This window comes from Oncorhynchus mykiss, chromosome 8, assembly GCF_057628025.1.
Source record: "Oncorhynchus mykiss isolate SJ-2025 chromosome 8, ASM5762802v1, whole genome shotgun sequence".
NCBI lineage: Eukaryota > Metazoa > Chordata > Actinopteri > Salmoniformes > Salmonidae > Oncorhynchus > Oncorhynchus mykiss.
In genome coordinates this window covers 18,590,930-18,613,407 of record NC_143029.1, presented here as the reverse complement: position 1 = coordinate 18,613,407, position 22,478 = coordinate 18,590,930, and the positions used below count along the sequence as shown (strand labels likewise).

Below are 22,478 nucleotides of genomic sequence, written 5' to 3'. Positions count from 1 at the left end.
GAAGATCAAGGTTGTATTAGCTAGCAATCATGGCGGTTGAAATAAATAGGCCTAAATTGTAGGTGTGTTGATGAAAATAATGACCTGTGTATTGTAGGTGTTATAACGCCATCGTGTGGCTGCCATGTAATGCATAAACCACAAAAATCTCTAGTGGGTTTTGTATCTTAGATTTGACATAGTACATTATGCATATTTGAAAATACAGTACATTATTATTTGTAAACAGAGTAAAACAACCTTATATATTGGATTATGATAGGGTTGGTTACATTTGACCTAAACTCATGGCATTTAAAATGTATATTCTTCAGGAGTCAATGGGTATAAATCATTTAAATGATCATGGTGGATTTAGCATATTTAGCCCATACTTTAACTGATTTCTAACTACTCCAATTCATACATTCACACTAAGAATTAGTATACAAAGGTTTTAATTGGCAAATGCAAAATATCACATTTTCAACAAATATGAAATGATAGTAGGTTCAATTATGGGACCACCCACATCATCTTCTCTAAAAACATTTCATTAATTAAACGGTGGATATTTCATTCAGAAGATAAAGCATGTCACACTATAAGTGCATTCAAAGAGTACCAAAGGGAAGCACGATAAATCCAGGTTGTTTTTGTGAATCCTAGAAATCAACTGTTACAGTACATAAAGGAAACTAAATCTTCACAACAACTAGAACATACGAGGCGAAGATAGTGGGTTTTTTTTGCCTAAAATCTGTCCACGAAAATAAGACCACGAATGTAGGCGTTGTTGTATGGAGGTCAATGAGAAAGTGTAGAAATCGGTGAACATAAAATGTAATTTCTAATTTGCTCAGTGAGATTTATTTGATCAAATAGAACAGGGTTCCCCAACTGGCGGCCAGCGGGTTTTATTTGCCCCCCCCCCCCCCCCCCACCCCCAAGTTTTCAGAGCAATAAAAAACAAAAACACTTTTATTATTGTTGGACATAAGACTGTAAAAACAATATGAAGTCAGCTCCAAGTGATTTCAATTTGGGAAATTATTAAACCTTTATTTCAACAAAGGTCTAAGCTTGCACAAGGTGTCTTCTATTTGTAGAGGACAAACATGTCCTGTTTCTATAGAGGAAGCCTAGCTTGATTTTTAGCCGTTTACAAAGTTCATCAACATGCATTTTAAAAGACTGTTTATCATCCAACCACATCCCTAAGTATTTATATGCAGAGACCTGATTCATTCGAGAACCATCTAAGTTTGTAAGTGCAAGTGTATTTTCAACCAACTTTTTGAATCTATTAAAAATCATAAAATGTGTTTTCTTTGCATTTAAAACACGTTTCAGATGTATAAAAGACCCTTGTAATATCTTAAAATCTGTCTCAAATAGTGATAATGCTTGGTCAGCCGTTGAAGCGATAGAGTACATGAGTGTCATCAGCATATAAATACATTTTACACTTTCTTATCTCATCACCGATATTGTTTATGTAGAGAGTAAACAGTAATGGACTAAGTATAGAACCTTGTTGAACCCCTTTAACCAACTCCAATGGCTCCAACTGGATGCCGTCGACTCTAACAGCCTGACCTCTATCTTTTAAATAGTAATGAAACCAACGACAGGCATCCCATCCCAGTCCTATTAACGACAGCTTACCCAAAAGTATTGCATGGTCTACAGTGTCAAAATCTTTAGACAAATCTATGAACAAGGCGGCACAGTACTTTCTATTATCTAGGGCATTAGTAAGGTCATTTACAACATGTACAGTGGCCGTAGTGGTATTGTGTTTAGGTCTGAAGCCAGATTGATTGCTAGAAAGAGTATTGTTAACAGTTAAAAAAGATTGTAGTTGCCTATTCACCAATGACTCTAGAATTTAAGCCAAACAGGAGAGCTTAGAGATGGGCCGATAATTATCCAATTCACTACCATCACCTCCCTTGAGGAGTGGTAAAACAAAAGCTGTTTTCCAAGCTTTAGGAATCTTTCCTACCACTAATGTTTGATTAAAGATGTGCATCACTGCACTAGCAATGATAGGTGCCGCACACTTGAGTAAATATGGATCCAGATTGTCAGTGCCTTAAAATCTATAGCAGATAGTGCAGATAAGACCTCATCTTCTGTGACTTTTTGAAAATGAAAAAACGGCCTACTGTTTTCCACATCAGCTGAAGGCCGAGGGGCTGAAACAATAGACCGGTCAGGACCATGTTGGCCATTTTTTCTTTCAAAAAGAAAATCAGCAGAATTAAAATGCTTATCAAAAGCATCACAAATTTCAGTTCGGCCACTGATGATCCCAGATTCCGATGTAATTTGCTTCGGTAGGGAAGTCAAGGACTTTCTTCGTTTAAGTGAGTTAACAGTTTTCCAGAATTTAGCGGGATCACCAGCAGACTCTGTCATAGCATCAAGAAAATACCTAGATTTAGCCTTTTTTATTCCTCCAGTCCATTTATTTCTCAATTGCCTAAAAAGCAGCCAATCAGATGTTTCACCAGTTTTCCTCGCCAAAGGCCCATGCTTGATTCTTTTGCAGGAAAAGGATTTTCAAATCACAGGAGAACCAAGAATTAGTTAAAGTTGTTTGCCTAATTCGCTTTAACAGGGCGTGTTTATCAGCCATGAAGATACATATTGATGAAAAGAAAGAGAACGCTATAACTGGGTCCGCTATGCAGTTTACGGATAAAAGCTCGGATAAAAATATTTTCCCAAGAATTCCTATGGATAATAGATAGACACATGATCATGTACAAATGTAAGCAAAATTAGAAATGATTATGTTTTAGTAAAAAATGATATCTTTGGGCTTCTTGCTGTCAATTTGTAGTCTACACATGATTTATAATTATGTTCTGGCTCTGTGACCATCTGCTCAAGAAAAAACGAATTGGCCCCCAGCTAAATCTAGTCGATGATCCCTGATATAGAAGGTGTGTAATGGTTAGGTTGTTACGAATGCACTGACATAAGTGGATGCACGTGGCATTTCGGCACCTTTTAAAAAACAACTATCAGAGTTGTCTGTTGTTCACATGCGAATCTGCCCTCTCATAAAATTGCTAGAATGGTCCCACCTGATCTCGCCTGCCTTCCATCTTTGAGGGCATGCATTTCCATTGCTAGAGTGGTCCCTCGACCACCATGTCAATATAAGAAATTATCTTTTATACAGATCAATGACAATAAATATAATGCTTCAGTTATGGAGTCTGACACGAGGGAGTAGAATCAGCCCAGATGAGCTGCCCTTACTGCCACATTCCGGACTGTCCATGGAGAGATCACAGTGCCACCATGTGGCTGAATCAGGCACTACTAGTCTGCTCAGTCTTCACACTAGAAAGAACAGATGGAAAAATGAGAGTGCCATTTCACCTCCAATAAGACACTGTCAGGTCTGAATACATTTGTGACTACCTCTAATAAATCATAAATGCATGGTCCAACTATAAGCGTAGTCCTGACAAGTGAATATAGCAGAGACCACAGTCACTCTTACCTTTGTGTCAGTTCTCTCAGTGCTTGTTTCTTTTGCTTTCTCCTCTTTCACCTCTAACAGCACAAATATACACATATATCAGGAAGCTACATCACAAGCGGCATTACATCAAGCTATCACCACTTGGATGAAATATTGCTAGGTGCTTTTCTATTATCACATTGAACTCAGTGCTCTTGCCAGGTTTGTATTCAGGATAAGTTCTGAATACTCACCAACTTACTCTTTCTTCTCCTCTCTCTCTTTGTCTTCCTCTACCCGGGGCCGCTTTGTTCTTTTTTGTTATCGACCACGTTCCTCATTCCTTCCTTTCCCTTGTCCTCCGAGTCAGAGAACTCCTTATCTTAGGCTATCCTCTTGTCTGAAGCACTGTTTGAAACGAGACAGGAAGTCACCATTCTGATGCTGCTGCTGGCAATAGGATCCAAAATGGGATCCAATAGGATTGAATATGGAAAATACAGCCTCTGATACAATACGAATGGAACCGAGGACTCACTGGAAAACAGTAGAGTTTACAATCCTGGCAAAAGAAAATACAAATGAAATAGAACCCCCTGAGTGATATAACTGCAACAGAGAGTATTTACAGGGAAGGTCAATGAGATGGTTCAGAGGTTGTGATGGGTTAGAGGAGGCGTGTCTTACCGGATATGCGTTTGTCAGAGTCCTCTGTATCCTCGTCCACTGTGTCATCAGGGATGGCATCCTCAGGGATAGCCTGCATCTGCACCACTCCCGGGGCGTTGGGTAGCATCCGGTTCTTAAACAGAAGGGTTCTCAAACAAAGGACAATGCCTTTAACGCAACGAATATTGGTGCAGTAACCACCATCAGCCCAAAAGCCCACGAGAAGGCTCTAAGAAATGTGGATAATATGACAATAAGGAAAAAGTAAGTAGACTACAACACCCCCACCAGAATACCCGTTTCATACAGTACTGGCAATGCAGATGCAACAACCTCACAATGCAAAATTGATGAATATGACACATCCAACTGGAGTTACTGAAGTACATATGATATGATACATCTGACAGACTCGGTCCTTACTTGATCTTATCCATGTACTCTGATATGTTCTGGTTGGTCATGTTAGATGGGCTGATGTGCAGCTTGAAGCCAGGCCCAAACTACTCAAAGTAATCGTTGTATGGCAATTCTGAAAAGAAAGATAAAACATAAGGAAGGGACGGGAAAAGTTGCACCCATCTCAGTGAACTAATCCATGTGAATTGTTTGCATTTGACTGTTAGTGTAGATCAATTCCCCATGACATATATCACCAGTAGTACATTTAATGTTAATGCCTATAATTTCTAATCTACAATGTTACCTTGGTTATGGTAATTTCTGTTAATGCATTCAATATTATTATTCCAGTCTTCCCGTTATCATTGTCAGAGTGGGCACATTGTTTGCAGAGAGCAAAACCTATGCTTCAATTGTGAGGAACAAGTTTTGGTTTATTTAATTCCATTTACTAGTTAGTCAATTTAGTCATTGTCTTTTTTTTGGAGAACTCCTGTCAATGTTGCACACAGAGAAGTAGGCCTTCCTGGCCTGCCTGTTATAGGCTACCTGGCCTGCCTGTAAATGTAGGCCTATAAATGTGCCCATAGTATTGATAGCTGATAGTATTTCTGATTGGCTTAACACACCCCAATTAATGACATGTAGAGCTTCTCAAAGTAAGGTTTTCTTCACCTCAAACTTCAAGCAAACAAAGTCTGTATTTACATCCATTAAGAGTTACAATAGTTCCTCAATGTATTTGAAAAATTGTTCCAGCTCTCTCCTTCTCCATAACCACTCTGCCTGAAAGGGGAAAATGTTATGCTCTGATCCAGTGGAAACGTCATAAAATAGGCCTACCTGATTACTTCTTATCAGTGCTTGACTTAGACTGAAATAGGTTCTATTTCTACCTTGCGGCTGCAATGTTTTCATTTGTTGGCTTTATGTAGGATATTTTAACATAGTGGGCAATAGAAGCCACTTTTAAGGTTTGTATCATTTTTGATTTAGATAGAATTTTCAAACACCACATGACAATGATTGAGATATGAAGACATTATTAAATTAAATGAAGATGTGAATATGAAAACCATAACTGACATGCACATCGTTAGAAATGGTAAGATAAATTGTCATTTCACATGACAAAGGTGGCCAACTCCTCATGTAGCCTATTACCGGCAACTTCACGAGAGTAATGGCATAATCTGCAAAAGCCAGCAGGAGCGGGAGGAGAATAGTTGGGTAAAGTTGAAGGTTTTTCTTCTGGTCTTCTAGACCTCTGGCGCCCTCTTGAGGCATTTGTCTTATTTCATCAAACCGTAAGCTCAATGCGTATAGTTGATTTTATTAAAACACATAGGGTATGTCTATATATGGAAAAATACACATAAAGAAATGTTGACCGATCAATTGGTCAAAAGAACAGACAACTTTCGGTGGACCAATATTTTTGGGGGTCGGGGACTGCTCTAATGTCCTCACACACTTGGTGGAACAATGACATTCTGCTTAGTCAGCTGGTATTAAGTAAATCCTGGTATTAAGTAAATCCTTTAAAAGTATATAAATTAGTGACCCGCTGTGTTTGTCATTATACCCCATTATACAGCTTGTTTGTAGAAACTGTACTTATACAATTATTGCATCTGAGCTCCTAGGGTGTGAGGCTCTCTTTTTCTTTTTCAATTGTATTAAGTAAACCATGAAAGTACACCGGTCTCAGTGGCCTGAAAATTTCCTTCCAGGATACAGGTCTAGGCACTGAAATGAGGAAAGCACCTTAAAGAGGCAGGGATATGGGGTATTTTGAAAAGGGTGAACAACTCTAGAGGTAGACCGGCATGGCCGATTAATTAGGGCCGATTTAAAGTTTTCATAACAATCGGTAATCTGCATTTTTGGACGCTGATTATGGCCGATTACATTGCATTCCACGAGGAAACTGCATGGCAGGCTCACCACCTGTTACGCGAGTGCAGCAAGGAGCCAAGGTCAGTTGCTAGCATTCGCGAAAAATGCAAAATCGTTGCACCAATGTACCTAACCATATACATCAATGCCGTTCTTAAAATTAATACACAGAAGTATATTTTTTAAACCTGCATATTTAGCTAAAATAAATTCATGTTAGCAGGCAATATTAACTAGGGAAATTGTGTCACTTCTTTTGCGTTCATTGCACGCAGAGTCAGGGTATATGCAACAGTTTGGGCCGCCTGGCTCGTTGTGAACTAATTTGCCAGAATTTTAAATAATTATGACATAACATTGAAGGTTGTAATTTAACAGCAATATTTAGACTTAGGGTTGCTGCCCGTTCGATGAAATATGGAACGATGATTTATTTCACTGAAAGAATAAACTATAGTTTCCGGATTTGACCATATTAATGACCAATGGCTTGTATTTCTGTGTTTATTATATTATAATTAAGTCTATGATTTGATAGAGCAGTCTGACTGAGCAGTGGTAGGTGGCAGCAGGCTCGTAAGCATTCATTCAAACTTTACTGCGTTTGCCAGCAGCTCTTTGCAATGCTTGCTTCACAGCGCTGTTTATGATTTCAAGCCTGTCAACTCCTGAGATAAGGCTGGCAATACTAAAGTGCCTATTAGAACACCCAATAGTCAAATACAAATGGTATAGAGAGAAATAGACGACACGTCATAATTCCTATAATAATTACAACCTAAAACTTCTTAACTGGGAATATTGAAGGACTGGGAATATTGAACCACCAGCTTTCATATGTTCTCATGTTCTGAGCAAGGGCCTTAAACATTAGCTTTTTTACATGGCACATATTGCACTTTTACTTTCTTCTCCAACACTGTGTTTTTGCATTATTTAAACCAAATTGAGCATGTTTCATTATTTATTTGAGACTAATTATATTTTATTTATGTTTATATTAAGATAAATTTAACATTTTATTTAAGATAAAATAAAAGTGTTCAGTGAAGACTTACAGAAAACGTTTGACCTCTGTCATTGCCAACAAAGGGTATATAACAAAGTATTGAGATAAACTTTTGTTATTGACCAAATACTTATTTTCCAAGATAATTTGCAAATAAATTCATTAATAATCCTCCAATGTGATTTTCTGGATTTTCTTTTCTCATTTTGTCTGTCATAGTTGAAGTGTATCTATGATGAAAATTACAGGCCTCTCATCTTTTTAAGTGGGAGAACTTGCACAATTGGTGGCTGACTAAATACTTTTTTGCCCCCCTGTATATGTGGAATTATGTATTTGCTGAGATGTGGGCAATTAATGAAGGTACCAGGAGTTTCTAGTTCTAATTTAATTGAAATGACAGACTCAATACAATGACCCAGTGATTATTAATGAAATGGGATTGGCGCCCCCACTTGGGTTGTGCCGTGGCAGAGATCTTTGTGGGCTATACTCGGCCTTGTCTTAGGATGGTAAGTTGGTGGTTGAAGATATCCCTCTAGTAGTGTGGGGGCTGTGCTTTGGCAAGGTGGGTGGGGTTATATCCAGCCTGTTTGGCCCTGTCCGGGGGTATCATCGGATGGGGCCACAATGTCTCCTGACCCCTTCTGTCTCAGCCTCCAGTATTTATGCTGCAGTAGTTTATGTGTCGGGGGGCTAGGGTCAGACTGTTATATCTGGAGTATTTCTCCTGTCTTATCCGGTGTCCTGTGTGAATTTAAGTATGCTCTCTCTAATTCTCTCATTCTTTCTTTCTTTCTTTCTTTCTTTCTTTCTTTCTTTCTTTCTTTCTTTCTTTCTTTCTTTCTTTCTTTCTCTCTCTCGGAGGACCTGAGCCCTAGGACCATGCCTCAGGACTACCTGGCATGATGACTCCTTGTTGTCCCCATTCCACCTGGCCGTGCTGCTGCTCCAGTTTCAACTGTTCTGCCTGCGGCTATGGAACCCTGACCTGTTCACCGGACGTGCTACCTGTCCCAGACCTGCTCTTTTCAACTCTCTAGAGACAGCAGGAGTGGTAGAGATACTCTTAATGATTGGCTATGAAAAGCCAACTGACATTTACTCCTGAGGTGCTGACTTGTTGCACCCTCGACAACTACTGTGATTATTATTATTCGACCATGCTGGTCATTTATGAACATTTGAACATCTTGGCCATGTACTGTTATAATCTCCACCCGGCACAGCCAGAAGAGGACTGGCCACCCCTCATAGCCTGGTTCCTCTCTAGGTTTCTTCCTAGGTTTTGGCCTTTCTAGGGAGTTTTTCCTAGCCACCGTGCTTCTACACCTGCATTGCTTGCTGTTTGTGGTTTTAGGCTGGGTTTCTGTACAGCACTTTGATATATCAGCTGATGTAAGAAGGGCTATATAAATAAATTTGATTTGATCAAGGAAGAGTCTCAGTCTTTGAACCACACAATAGATTACGAGACAAAACAGAAATAATGAATGACTCAGCTGACACGTGTTTAAATGTCATTTTAATTCAATAATTTTTTGATACAGAACAACACACTTATGATACAGGATGGCTATTTGCACATAAGACAAATATGTTAATTGTAGTAGAATAAGCATTAGATGGTTTGACAGTAACTAACAAATTACTTTTTTACTGTGGCTTTTCACCAAGGGGAATGACAAACATGTTATTAATACTGGAGAAAAAGAACGAGAACAAAGTTACCTCTTAAATCTCTTATTCAACATTTAAATGCTTGATGTATGAGGACGTCATCGGAGTCAGAATTTTATGAGAAATCGATGTTCCCATTCCCTCATGAGAATCTCCTACCCTTCTACAGATTTCTGGGTTATGTTACGGATACAAGTACGTCATGGTAGTTTGAGAAAAATTAAACTACCTAAAAACAACATAGAAACAAATAAAAGTAGCACATGTTTAAAGAATGATACTGGAAGAAATGAAATAACACAAAACTACATTAGAGAGCCCATGCTTTGTCAATTGTATGTTCAATACACATGCAGGAGAAAAGCGAAACCAAAATGAGAGGACTGTAATAAATGCAAGACTATCACACTTAGAACTGCAAGAACATGTAAGCCTACGTCTTTGTCAAGGTTGTTTTTATATGAAACATTGCCACATATATAGCTTCATGATACAGCCTTTAAATATGTTAAATGTGTGTGTTGTTGACTGACAATTTGTCTTTTAAAATCCACATGTTCACTTAACATAATCTCATGTTTATCGCTCATTGTAGTATACCCTTCATTCAATATTGGCTGAGATGATGGCAAAATGCGGAGTTTATAATGGGCACAAGTGTCAGACAGGTGAATTATTATGAAGAAAGATCAGGTGCATTAAACTGAATTGTTTTGTAATCACACAACTCACAAACCTTTTATCCTCTTATGCCCCCTTACATATTAAGAAACAAACATACATTGATTCCATTACAGATTTTGGTCACATTGTCATTCTCACAGGGGAGAGTGGGGTATGTTGAGCCATTTTTACATTCAGCCTCACTACGGCAATATTGTATTCTTTTTAACAAAGATATCTACATATATTTCAGGATGTTGTGTATCCCTGGAAATAATCATAATTCATGTAAGCATAACAGTTTTAAAAACATAGTTTGTCAAAAACAAAATTGGTCTCTTTGCACAACTTATCCCAGAGTAAATTGAGCATGGGCAAAAAGTTGAGCCACCTTGGGGTAAGTCGGTGTAGGTGCCCTGTGACAGTGGGTGATGGTGGTCAAAGTTTAATTCATGGAATGGGGGTGAGGTATATTGTACTGTACATTTCAAATGTATGCCTATATTCAGATATAGATGGATATGTTAAATATGACTTACCCTTGCATTTCTTGACAAGTTGTCTGGGACAGTGATATTGTTTCGATGTGCCAATTCGTAGGCAAGTTCACTGCATTTGAGGCTACTAAGCCCATGAAGCTGGTCTGCGATATTCTGGATATGTTTAGCAAGCTCAGACTCCATGTCATCAGATAAGACCTTGTGTGTCTCTGCTACTCTATCACAGCCTCTCTTTATACAGCTCAGACTCCATGTCATCAGATAAGACCTTGTGTGTCTCTGCTACTCTATCACAGCCTCTCTTTATACAGCTCAGACTCCATGTCATCAGATAAGACCTTGTGTGTCTCTGCTACTCTGTCACAGCCTCTCTTTCACACAGGTACATGTTTGTTTTCATTTTTGTCAATGTACCTCAGCGTCATTTAGTACATTTTTTCATCCCTTGGTGCTTCTGGAATGGACTTTTTCCCTTCTCTCACTTCCTTGGCTACTCTCTCAAGAACCTAAAGAAGGGCTAGATCCCTGCATGTTTTACATTTGTATACACAGGGAATGATTAGGTCTGCTCTATAACAATACAAATGCAGTATATTGAGTTCATATGCATGACACATTGCAAAAATACTATGCATATTATGCATAAACCTGACTATATGTAATCATAATCTGTATGGGTTATGGTGGCCATTGGCTCAACTTACCCCAAGGCAAACATTTTTACTATATTAGCCCACATAGGTACAAGGATGCGCTTTCATGCTAGGTTTAGGACCTCATATTATAGCTTATAGAGACCCCAACTGATATACAAAACAATCCACCTTGGTTTAGTTACAAGCCGCATGAAACCTATAACACAATACATTCATTTGCCCTAACTTGCTTACCAATTTGTCCATGTGTTTTTTTCTTCATAGACTCCATGAAATGACGACCTCTTCCTTAATATTTGGTCACATGGTACATTTTGTGTATGGTTTCCTAGAAACAAGGAATAGCTCAACTAACCCTTCGGCTCGACTTACCCCACTCTCCTCGACGTATTAAATTCAATCAAAGTGCTTTTAATGTCCTTTAATATTGTTGTGGTTGACATCTTGAAAATGCCAACAGAACAACTTCAGTTAAGAAGTTCAAATAGGCTAGGCCTAGACCTTCCCTTAGTTTCTCAGGGCCAGTTGAACGTCCTCCCAGTAATCTGATAAAACTTCTGATTGAAGGGGTGGAAGAACTTCCTCAGTTTGGCCACTACTGAGGGGTCCACCTCAGGGTGGATGCGCCCCTTGCTGCCTGCCAGGCACTTGTTGAAGACATTGTTAAATCGCAGGCAGTAGAATCCCCTGGTGGCATTGAAATACAGGTTATACCGGCTGATCCTGGAGGGGAGGTTGAGGAAGCGCTCGACGAGCTGCAGCTCAGGCAGCGGGTCTGTGATCAGACGGTCGCCGTCCACAATGTGAAAATGTTCCACGGGGAAGAACTTCAGCCAGCGCTCCAAGTGCTTGGTGTAAATGCTGGTCCGTACCGCCTTATACTTTGTGTTCACCTCACACGTGTTGCCGTCGATGGCCAGCTTCTCAAACTTGTGGTAGGTCTTATTCTTACGCTCCTTGCCCTCCAGCACCTGTGTGTAGTCGGACACAGCTCTGGTGGTGGGCTCACGCACAATAATCAACAGCTTGATGGAGGAGTTCATCTTGAAGATGCGTTCGGGGACCTCCTCTGTGATGAAGTAGGCGGGGCTCTTCTCAATGGTGATCTGGTGGAGGAAGGAGAAGGGCATCTTCTCCCGGTACCAGTCGATGCCCCGGGCGTAGTTCTGTTCGTTGTCAAAGAAGTGGATCTCCTGCGAGGCCTTGACCACAGCTGGGTGCAGGTTGAGCATCTCCAGCAGGGCGCGCGTGCCCCCCTTGCGCACTCCGATGATGATGGCCCGTGGCAGTTGCTGCACCAGGTTGTGCAGGCGGATCTGCTCTTTGGTGGCATTGCCCTTGCGGATCTCGTGGAGCAGACCACGCTTATACTGCAGGGTCCGGAGAGGGATCTGCTCCGGCAGGTGAGGAGGGCCCAGTCGGCTCTCTATGGGGCAAATAGGCTGCAGCCTGGAGGAGGGGAAAACACAGAAAGAGACATTTAGTTCTATATAATAATTTCATCAATAAACTTTAGAGCATTTTTGAATGAACTTTAAACACATTGTTAAATACAATGAAGTCTTATCATAATCTAATCATATATGATCAAGATTTTGATATTTGAAAAAAATATTAGATTATTTATATAAACTAAAATCATTCTATACTTGACATTCAACAGGCATTGCTTTCAGCAAACAACGTACCTATCCAAGCTCCCAACCCTGGCCACTAGATAGAGGAGACTCCCAATAGCAAGGCTGCCCAACAAGAAGAGCTTCTGTCTCAGCAACGCCTGCTGTTTGAATAGCATGGCCCTCCATCAATCTTCAGGACTGCGTCTTCAGCCTGGGGACGGGAGAGCAGAGCACATAAACCACTAATCACTGGCGAGGAGAGAGACAGACTAATGTTTATTAACACACACTAAATCAAGTCTTACAAGTGATTAAGCCAAACTCACAGGAGCCTGCAAAGTGCTGCAGTGCCATTAGGGCAGACGGCTGGGGTTAGTCGGGTTCCGTTGTAAAACGTTTTGTCTGTTGCAAAACGTTTTGCAACAGAAACCGTTTACTCCAAACGTAAAACGTTTTCCAACAAAAAATATAGTTTCTATTGGGCAAATTCAGGTAGGTCCCTCCACGTTTGGTTCCGTTTGGTTCATAGAGTAAACAGTAAAAGGTTTCCTTTGCAAAACGTTTTGCAACAGACAAAACCGACTGAGAATATATATATATATATATATATATATATATATATATATATATATATATATATATATATATATATATATATATATATACAGTAGCAGTCAAAAGTTTGGACACACCCACTCATTCAAGGATTTTTCTTTATTTTTACTATTTTCTACATTGTAGAATAATTGTGCAGACATCAAAACTAGGAAAAACACATATCGAATCATGTAATAACCAAAAAAGTGTTAAACAAATATAAATATATTTTAGATTCTTCAATTTAGCCAACCTTTACCATGATGACAGGTTTGCACACTATTGGCATTCTCTCAACCAGCTTCATGAGGAACGCTTTTCCAACATTCTTGAAGGAGTTCCCACATATGCTGAGCACTTGCTGGCTGTTTTTCCTTCACTCTGTGGTCCAACTCATCCCAAACCATCTCAATTGGGTTGAGGTTGGGTGATTGTGGAGGCAGCACTCCATCACTCGCCTTGGTCAAATAGCCCCTCCTCAGCCTGGAGCTGTGTTTTGGGTCATTGTCCTGTTAAAAAACAAATGATAGTCCCACTAACTGCAAACCAGATGGGATGGCGTATCGCTGCAGAATGCTGTGGTAGCCATGCTGGTTAAGTGTGCCTTGAATTCTAAATACATCACAGACGGTGTCACCAGCAAAGCACCCCCACACCATCACACCTCCTCCTCCATGCTTCACGGTGGGAACCACACATGAGGATATCATCCGTTCACCTACTCTACATCTCACAAAAACACCGCAGTTGGAACAAAAAATCTCAAATTCGGACTCATCAGACCAAAGGACAGATTTCCACCAGTCAGACTGAGACCACTCAGCCTGTGACAATCTGCCAGACCACTGACTCAAACAGCCCTCATTCCCCCTCCTTTATAGTAGAAGCCTGAATCAAGTTTCTAAAGACGGTTGACATCTAGTGGAAGCCTTAGGAAGTGCAATTTGACCCATAGACACTGTGTATTCGATAGGCCAAGCTTTGAAAAACTACAACCCTCAGATTTCACACTTCCTGGTTGGATTTGTCTCAGGTTTTCACCTGCCATATGAGTTATGTTATACTCACATACATCATTCAAACAGTTTTAGAAATTTAGAGTGTTTTCTATACAAATCTACTAATAATATACATATATTAGCATCTGGGACTGAGTAGGAGGCAGTTTACTCTGGGCACGCTTTTCATTCAAAAGTGAAAATGCTGCCCCCTATCCCAAAGATGTTTTAAGACATGAAGGTCAGTCAGTCCATAAAATTTCAAGAACTTTGAAAGTTTCTTCAAGTGCAATCACAAAAACCATCAAGCGTTATGGTGAAAATGGCTTTCAGGAGGACCATCACAGGAAAGGATGACTCAGAGTTACATCTGCTGCAGAGGATAAATTCATTAAAGTTAACAGGACCTCAGAAGGCAGCCCAAATAAATGCTTCACAGAGTTCAAGTTACAGCCACATCTCAACATCAACTGTTCAGAGGAGACTGCATGAATCAGGCCTTGATCGAAACCTCTAATAAAAGGCAGTCAGAAAGCAGTCAGTCTCTCACGAGAGAGTTAGCTCTCATTCCATGGCTTTTCTACAGACAATGGAATTCTCTGGTTGGAACATTATTGAACATTTATGATTAAAACATCCTAAAGATTGATTCTATACAACGTTTGATATGTTTCTACGACCAGTAATCTAACTGTTTGGAATTTTTGTCAGACCTTTCCGCTGGAAGTTGCACGCGCGTTTAGATTTGTTTACCAAACGCCCTAACAAAAGGAGGTATATGGAAAAAAATTATGAACTTTATCGAACAAATCAAACATTTATTATGGAACTGGGATTCCTGGGAGTGCATTCTGATGAAGATCATCAAATGTAAGTGAATATTTATAATATCCTGCGCAACATGGCGGATATTTATTTTGGCTGGTTTGGGCTCTGAGCTACTCAGATTATTGCATGGTATGCTTTTTTCCGTGACGTTTTTTTTTTAATCTGATGTTTTGGAACTGCTGAACATAACACACCAATGTAAAATGAGATTTTTGGATATAAATATTAACTTTATCGAACAAAACATACATGTATTGTGTAACATGAAGTCCTATGAGTGCCATCTGATGAAGATCATCAAAGGTTAGTGATTAATATTATCTCTATTTATGCTTTTTGTGACTCCTCTCTTTGGCTGGAAAAATGGCTGGGTTTTTCTGTGACTTGGTGGTGACCTAACATAATTGTTTGTGGAGCTTTTGCTGTAAAGCATTTTTTAAATCAGACACTGTGGTTGGATTAACAAGAATTTTATCTTTAAAATGGTGACTAATACTTGTATATTTGAGAAATTTGATTTATGAGATTTCTGTTGATTTGTATTTGGCGCCCTGCAATTTCATTGGCTGTTGGCGAGGGGTTCCGCTAGCGGAACAACACAACTGATTGGCTCAAAATTAGCTTATAACAAGGCACACCTGTTAATTGAAATGCATTCCAGGTGCCAAGAGTGTGCAAAGCTGTCATCAAGGCAAAGGGTGGCTCCTTTGAAGAATCTCAAATATAAAATATATTTTGATTTGTATAACACTCTTTTGGTTACTACATGATTTCATAGTTTTGATGTCTTCACTATTATTCTACAATGTAGAAAATAGTAAAAATAAAGAAAACCCCTGGAAAGTGTCATGTTGTCTTGTCTCTGTCCTTTCCCTTCACCCTGTCTCCCTCTGCTGGTCGTGTCAGGTTACCTTTTCTCCCCTTCTTTCCCCCAGCTGTTCCCTGTCTCCTCCTAACTACCCATTCACCCCGTTCCCCACCTGTTCCCTTTTTCCCTCTGATTAGGTCCCTATATCTCCCTCTGTTTCTGCTCCTGTCCTTGTCGGATTCTTGTTTGTTTGTGTTTCATGCCTGAGCCAGACTATCGTCATGTTTGCTGTAACCTTGTCCTGTCCTGTCGGAATCTGCCGGTCTATCTGAGCCTACCTATGTTTTGTTATTAAAGAAGCTCTGTTTAAGTTAGTTCGCTTTTGGGTCCTCATTCACTCGCCATAACAGAAGAATCCGACCAAGAATGGACCCAGCGACTTCGGATCCTCTCCACTCAGCCGTCGGGATCCAGGGAGCGATGCTAGGCAGACACGAGCAGGAAGTGTCTGCTGCTCGACATGCCGTTGAGACCCTGGCCATCCAAGTCTCCAACCTCACAGAACAGGTTCACCATCTCCGCCTCGATCCACCGGCCACTTCCAGGGCTTTCGAATCTCCGGAGCCCAGAATCAATAACCCGCCGTGTTACTCTGGGGAGCCCACTGAATGCCGCTCGTTCCTCACCCAGTGTGATATTGTGTTTTCTCTCCAGCCCAACACTTACTCCAGGAGCACTGCTCGTGTCGCCTACGTCATATCTCTCCTTATTGGACGGGCTCGTGAGTGGGGCACGGCAATCTGGGAGGCAAGGGCTGAGTGTACTAACCAGTATCAGGACTTTAAGGAGGAGATGATACGGGTTTTTGATCGATCTGTTTTTGGGGAGGAGGCTTCCAGGGCCCTGTCTTCCCTATGTCAAGGTAATCGATCCATAACAGACTACTCTATTGAGTTTCGCACTCTTGCTGCCTCCAGTGGCTGGAACGAGCCGGCTTTGCTCGCTCGTTTTCTGGAGGGTCTCCGCGCAGAGGTAAAGGATGAGATTCTCTCCCGGGAGGTCCCTTCCAGCGTGGATTCCCTGATTGAACTCGCTATTCGCATTGAGCGACGGGTTGATCTGCGTCACCGAGCTCGTGGAAAGGAGCTCGCGTTCTCCGTTGCCCCCCTCTCCGCATCACTACCATCTTCCTCTGCCGGCTCGGGAGCTGAGCCTATGCAGCTGGGAGGTATCCGCATCTCGACTAAGGAGAGGGAACGGAGAATCACCAACCGCCTCTGTCTCTATTGCGGTTCTGCTGGTCATTTTGTCACTTCATGTCCAGTAAAAGCCAGAGCTCATCAGTAAGCGGAGGGCTACTGGTGAGCGCTACTACTCCTGTCTCTCCTTCAAGATCCTGCACTACCTTGTCGGTCCATCTACGCTGGTCCGGTTCGTCAGCTTCCTGCAGTGCCTTAATAGACTCTGGGGCGGAGGGCTGTTTTATGGACGAGACCTGGGCTCGGGAACATGACATTCCTCTCAGACAGTTAAGGGAGTCCACGGCCTTGTTCGCCCTGGATGGTAGTCCTCTCCCCAGGATTCAGCGTGAGACGCTACCTTTAACCCTCACTGTTTCTGGTAATCATAGCGAAACCATTTCTTTTTTGATTTTTCGTTCACCTTTTACACCTGTTGTTTTGGGCCATCCCTGGCTAGTTTGTCATAATCCTTCCATTAATTGGTCTAGTAATTCTATCCTCTCCTGGAACGTCTCTTGTCATGTGAAATGTTTAATGTCTGCTATCCCTCCTGTTTCCTCTGTCTCTTCTTCACAGGAGGAGCCTGGTGATTTGATAGGGGTGCCGGAGGAATATCACGATCTGCGCACGGTGTTCAGTCGGTCCAGGGCCACCTCTCTTCCTCCACACCGGTCGTATGATTGTAGTATTGATCTCCTTCCGGGAACCACTCCCCCCCGGGGTAGACTATACTCTCTGTCGGCTCCCGAACGTAAGGCTCTCGAGGATTATTTGTCTGTAGCTCTTGACGCCGGTACCATAGTCCCCTCCTCCTCTCCCGCCGGAGCGGGGTTTTTTTTTGTCAAGAAGAAGGACGGGTCTCTGCGCCCCTGCATAGATTATCGAGGGCTGAATGACATAACAGTTAAGAATCGTTATCCGCTTCCTCTTATGTCTTCAGCCTTCGAGATCCTGCAGGGAGCCAGGTTTTTCACTAAGTTGGACCTTCGTAACGCTTACCATCTCGTGCGCATCAGGGAGGGGGACGAGTGGAAGACGGCGTTTAACACTCCGTTAGGGCACTTTGAATACCGGGTTCTTCCTTTCGGCCTCGCTAACGCTCCAGCTGTCTTTCAGGCATTAGTCAATGATGTCCTGAGAGACATGCTGAACATCTTTGTTTTCGTTTACCTTGACGATATCCTGATTTTTTCACCGTCACTCCAGATTCATGTTCAGCACGTTCGACGTGTCCTCCAGCGCCTTTTAGAGAATTGTCTTTTTGTGAAGGCTGAGAAGTGCACTTTTCATGCCTCCTCCGTCACATTTCTCGGTTCTGTTATTTCCGCTGAAGGCATTAAGATGGATCCCGCTAAAGTCCAAGCTGTCATTGATTGGCCCGTCCCTAAGTCACGCGTCGAGCTGCAGCGCTTTCTCGGCTTCGCGAACTTCTATCGTCGTTTCATCCGTAATTTCGGTCAGGTGGCCGCTCCTCTCACAGCCCTTACTTCTGTCAAGACGTGCTTTAAGTGGTCCGTTTCCGCCCAGGGAGCTTTTGATCTCCTCAAGAATCGTTTTACATCCGCTCCTATCCTTGTTACACCTGACGTCTCTAGACAGTTCGTTGTCGAGGTTGACGCGTCAGAGGTGGGCGTGGGAGCCATTCTTTCTCAGCGCTCCCTCTCTGACGACAAGGTCCACCCATGCGCGTATTTTTCTCATCGCCTGTCGCCGTCGGAACGTAACTATGATGTGGGTAACCGCGAACTGCTCGCCATCCGGTTAGCCCTAGGCGAATGGCGACAGTGGTTGGAGGGGGCGACCGTTCCTTTTGTCGTTTGGACTGACCATAGGAACCTTGAGTACATCCGTTCTGCCAAACGACTTAATGCGCGTCAGGCGCGTTGGGCGCTGTTTTTCGCTCGTTTCGAGTTCGTGATTTCTTATCGTCCGGGCTCTAAGAACACCAAGCCTGATGCTTTGTCTCGTCTCTTCAGTTCTTCAGTAGCCTCCACTGACCCCGAGGGGATTCTCCCTGAGGGGCGTGTTGTCGGGTTGACTGTCTGGGGAATTGAGAGGCAGGTAAAACAAGCGCTCACTCACACTCCGTCGCCGCGCGCTTGTCCTAGGAACCTTCTTTTCGTTCCCGTTCCTACTCGTCTGGCCGTTCTTCAGTGGGCTCACTCTGCCAAGTTAGCCGGCCACCCTGGCGTTCGGGGTACGCTTGCTTCCATTCGCCAGCGTTTTTGGTGGCCCACCCGGGAGCATGACACGCGTCGTTTCGTGGCTGCTTGTTCGGTCTGCGCGCAGACTAAGTCCGGTAACTCTCCTCCTGCCGGCCGTCTCAGGCCGCTTCCTATTCCCTCTCGACCGTGGTCTCACATCGCCTTAGATTTTGTCACCGGACTGCCTTCGTCAGCGGGGAAGACTGTTATTCTTACGGTTGTCGATAGGTTCTCTAAGGCGGCCCATTTCATTCCCCTTGCTAAGCTTCCTTCTGCTAAAGAGACGGCACAAATCATCATCGAGAATGTTTTCAGAATTCATGGCCTTCCGTCAGACGTCGTTTCGGACAGAGGTCCGCAATTCACGTCTCAATTTTGGAGGGAGTTTTGCCGTTTGATTGGGGCTTCCGTCAGTCTCTCTTCCGGCTTTCACCCCCAGTCTAACGGTCAAGCAGAACGGGCCAATCAGACTATTGGTCGCATCTTACGCAGTCTTTCTTTTCGCAACCCTGCGTCTTGGTCAGAACAGCTCCCCTGGGCAGAATACGCCCACAACTCGCTTCCTTCGTCTGCGACCGGGCTATCTCCTTTTCAGAGTAGCCTCGGGTACCAGCCTCCGCTGTTCTCATCTCAGTTCGCCGAGTCCAGCGTCCCCTCCGCTCAGGCTTTTGTCCAACGTTGCGAGCGCACCTGGAAGAGGGTCAGGTCTGCACTTTGCCGTTATAGGACGCAGACTGTGAGGGCTGCTAATAAGCGTAGAACTAAGAGTCCTAGATATTGTCGCGGTCAGAGAGTTTGGCTCTCCACTCAGAACCTTCCCCTTAAGACGGCTTCTCGCAAGTTGACCCCGCGGTTCATTGGTCCGTTCCGTATTTCTCGGGTCATTAATCCTGTCGCAGTTCGACTTCTTCTTCCGCGATACCTTCGTCGCGTCCACCCGGTCTTCCACGTCTCCTGCATTAAGCCCGTTCTTCGCGCCCCCGCTCGTCTTCCCCCCCCCCCCCCATCCTTGTCGAGGGCGCACCCATCTACAGGGTCCGCAGGATTTTGGACATGCGTCCTCGGGGCCGTGGTCACCAGTACCTTGTCGATTGGGAGGGGTACGGTCCTGAGGAGAGGAGTTGGGTTCCCTCTCGGGACGTGCTGGACCGTGCGCTGATCGAGGATTTCCTCCGTTGCCGCCAGGTTTCCTCCTCGAGTGCGCCAGGAGGCGCTCGGTGAGTGGGGGGGTACTGTCATGTTGTCTTGTCTCTGTCCTTTCCCTTCACCCTGTCTCCCTCTGCTGGTCGTGTCAGGTTACCTTTTCTCCCCTTCTTTCCCCCAGCTGTTCCCTGTCTCCTCCTAACTACCCATTCACCCCGTTCCCCACCTGTTCCCTTTTTCCCTCTGATTAGGTCCCTATATCTCCCTCTGTTTCTGCTCCTGTCCTTGTCGGATTCTTGTTTGTTTGTGTTTCATGCCTGAGCCAGACTATCGTCATGTTTGCTGTAACCTTGTCCTGTCCTGTCGGAATCTGCCGGTCTATCTGAGCCTACCTATGTTTTGTTATTAAAGAAGCTCTGTTTAAGTTAGTTCGCTTTTGGGTCCTCATTCACTCGCCATAACAGAAAGTCCAAACTTTTGACTGGTACTGTATATATATATATCTAGAAAGTTAAACTTGATCTTATTCTAGCTAATGAAACTATATATATATATATATATATATATATATATATATATATATGTATTTAACTTTCTAGATTACTGTGACTTCCATTCAATTATAACGTTTCAGAGGTTTGAGGAGCTAAAGAAAAACCAGCAGTCTAGAATATATACTGTAAATTGGTGCCACGTGAAAATAGTTCACCTCCAAAGTCTGGAAACAGGATAGAAATGGTATATTTGGATGTTGTTAACTAGATGTTCAAACCCTTTTGTCACACACACACACATACACACACACACGCACTATCATGTTCTATGAAAAGAAAGCATCACTGTGAGAAGCTGCTGCATGGGAACAAAACAAAAATGATCAAAAGAAACAGAAAAACCTGACCTCAATTCATTGTAGGCTACACTTCATCTACTGTTGTAATCTAGAACAGATCCTAGTATTCACAACATTATATGTGTGTTTTTTTACACTTTAGAGCGGAAAGGGATTCATTTTTTTTTTGTCTATCTTGATTACGGCTATGAGTACATGCATAGAAATAGAATGAATAGAATGTACAAATAATTTACTTGAATGGGGACTCCCATTAAAAAAATAATTTACTTGAATGTGGACTCCCATTATACAAATAATTTACTTGAACTGGGACTCATTGTATTCATTCTGAATTGGGACCCATTCTAATTATTCTATTCCTATCCGGTAGACGAAACCCAGATTGATCATTTTTGAAAAACTCCGCCCAGAGACTACTGTTGGTGCTAATAGTGTAAGATCATCAATAACCATCTGCCTCAGCACATCTCCCTTGTTGTGATTAGCATACAAAATAAAACTGCTGTGTCTTTATCGTGTACAGCATGACTCGTTTGACCTTCAATGATGTAAAAGTAAAACCTGTTCCCCTGTTAAACCAAGCGGGGGCAGTATTTCATTATCGAAGAATGACATCAAAGTACTGTGACTCTCACAGACATCACCGTTTTTTTTCTACAAGTCTTTTATCGGGCTCCAGGTTGAGACATAATAGTGGTTTTTAGTAGTTGCAGATGTTTAATATTTTAGAACAATTATAAGAGGGAGCAGTAGAACACTGCTTTGCAAAGTTATGTAGACTTAGACTATTGACATTTGAGTCTAGAGAGATCATTTTTGCAGGTCTGCAACATACTGATGTTTGTAGGCTTTACAATAGAAAGTAACTGCTGTTATGATCAGCAAATGGAAGCCCACTTCCTCCCCAAAGAATAACCACCAACTGACAAATTACACAGCCTTGACTGTTTACCCCTGTGGACCCAGAGAGATCAGTCTCCAAAACCAATTAGCAGATGGCTTAGATCAGTGGTTGACAAACCTTTAATAGTGCTGTACCCGTTCAAACATTCAACCTCCAGCTGCGTACCCCCTCTAGCACCAGGGTCAGCACACTCTCAAATGTTGTTTTGCCATAATTGTAAGCCCGTCTCACACACACACACACACACACACACACACACACACACACACACACACACACACACACACACACACACACACACACACACACACACACACACACACACACACACACACACAC

General features: G+C 42.5%; 1 protein-coding gene across 1 annotated transcript in view; it reads right to left on the bottom strand.

Annotated features, from left to right (window-relative positions):
- Positions 1-8,950: 8,950 nt before the first annotated feature.
- LOC110529519 (heparan sulfate glucosamine 3-O-sulfotransferase 5) overlaps positions 8,951-22,478 on the bottom strand; it is a 92,751-nt gene continuing 79,223 nt past the window's right edge. The window contains exons 2-3 of the mRNA XM_021611763.3: positions 12,630-12,771; positions 8,951-12,390 (exon numbers count right to left, since the gene is read on the bottom strand). Coding sequence (XP_021467438.1) covers positions 11,457-12,390; positions 12,630-12,736 — 1,041 coding nt within the window. The 5' untranslated portion in view covers positions 12,737-12,771 and the 3' untranslated portion in view covers positions 8,951-11,456. The remainder of the gene's footprint in view (positions 12,391-12,629; positions 12,772-22,478) is intronic.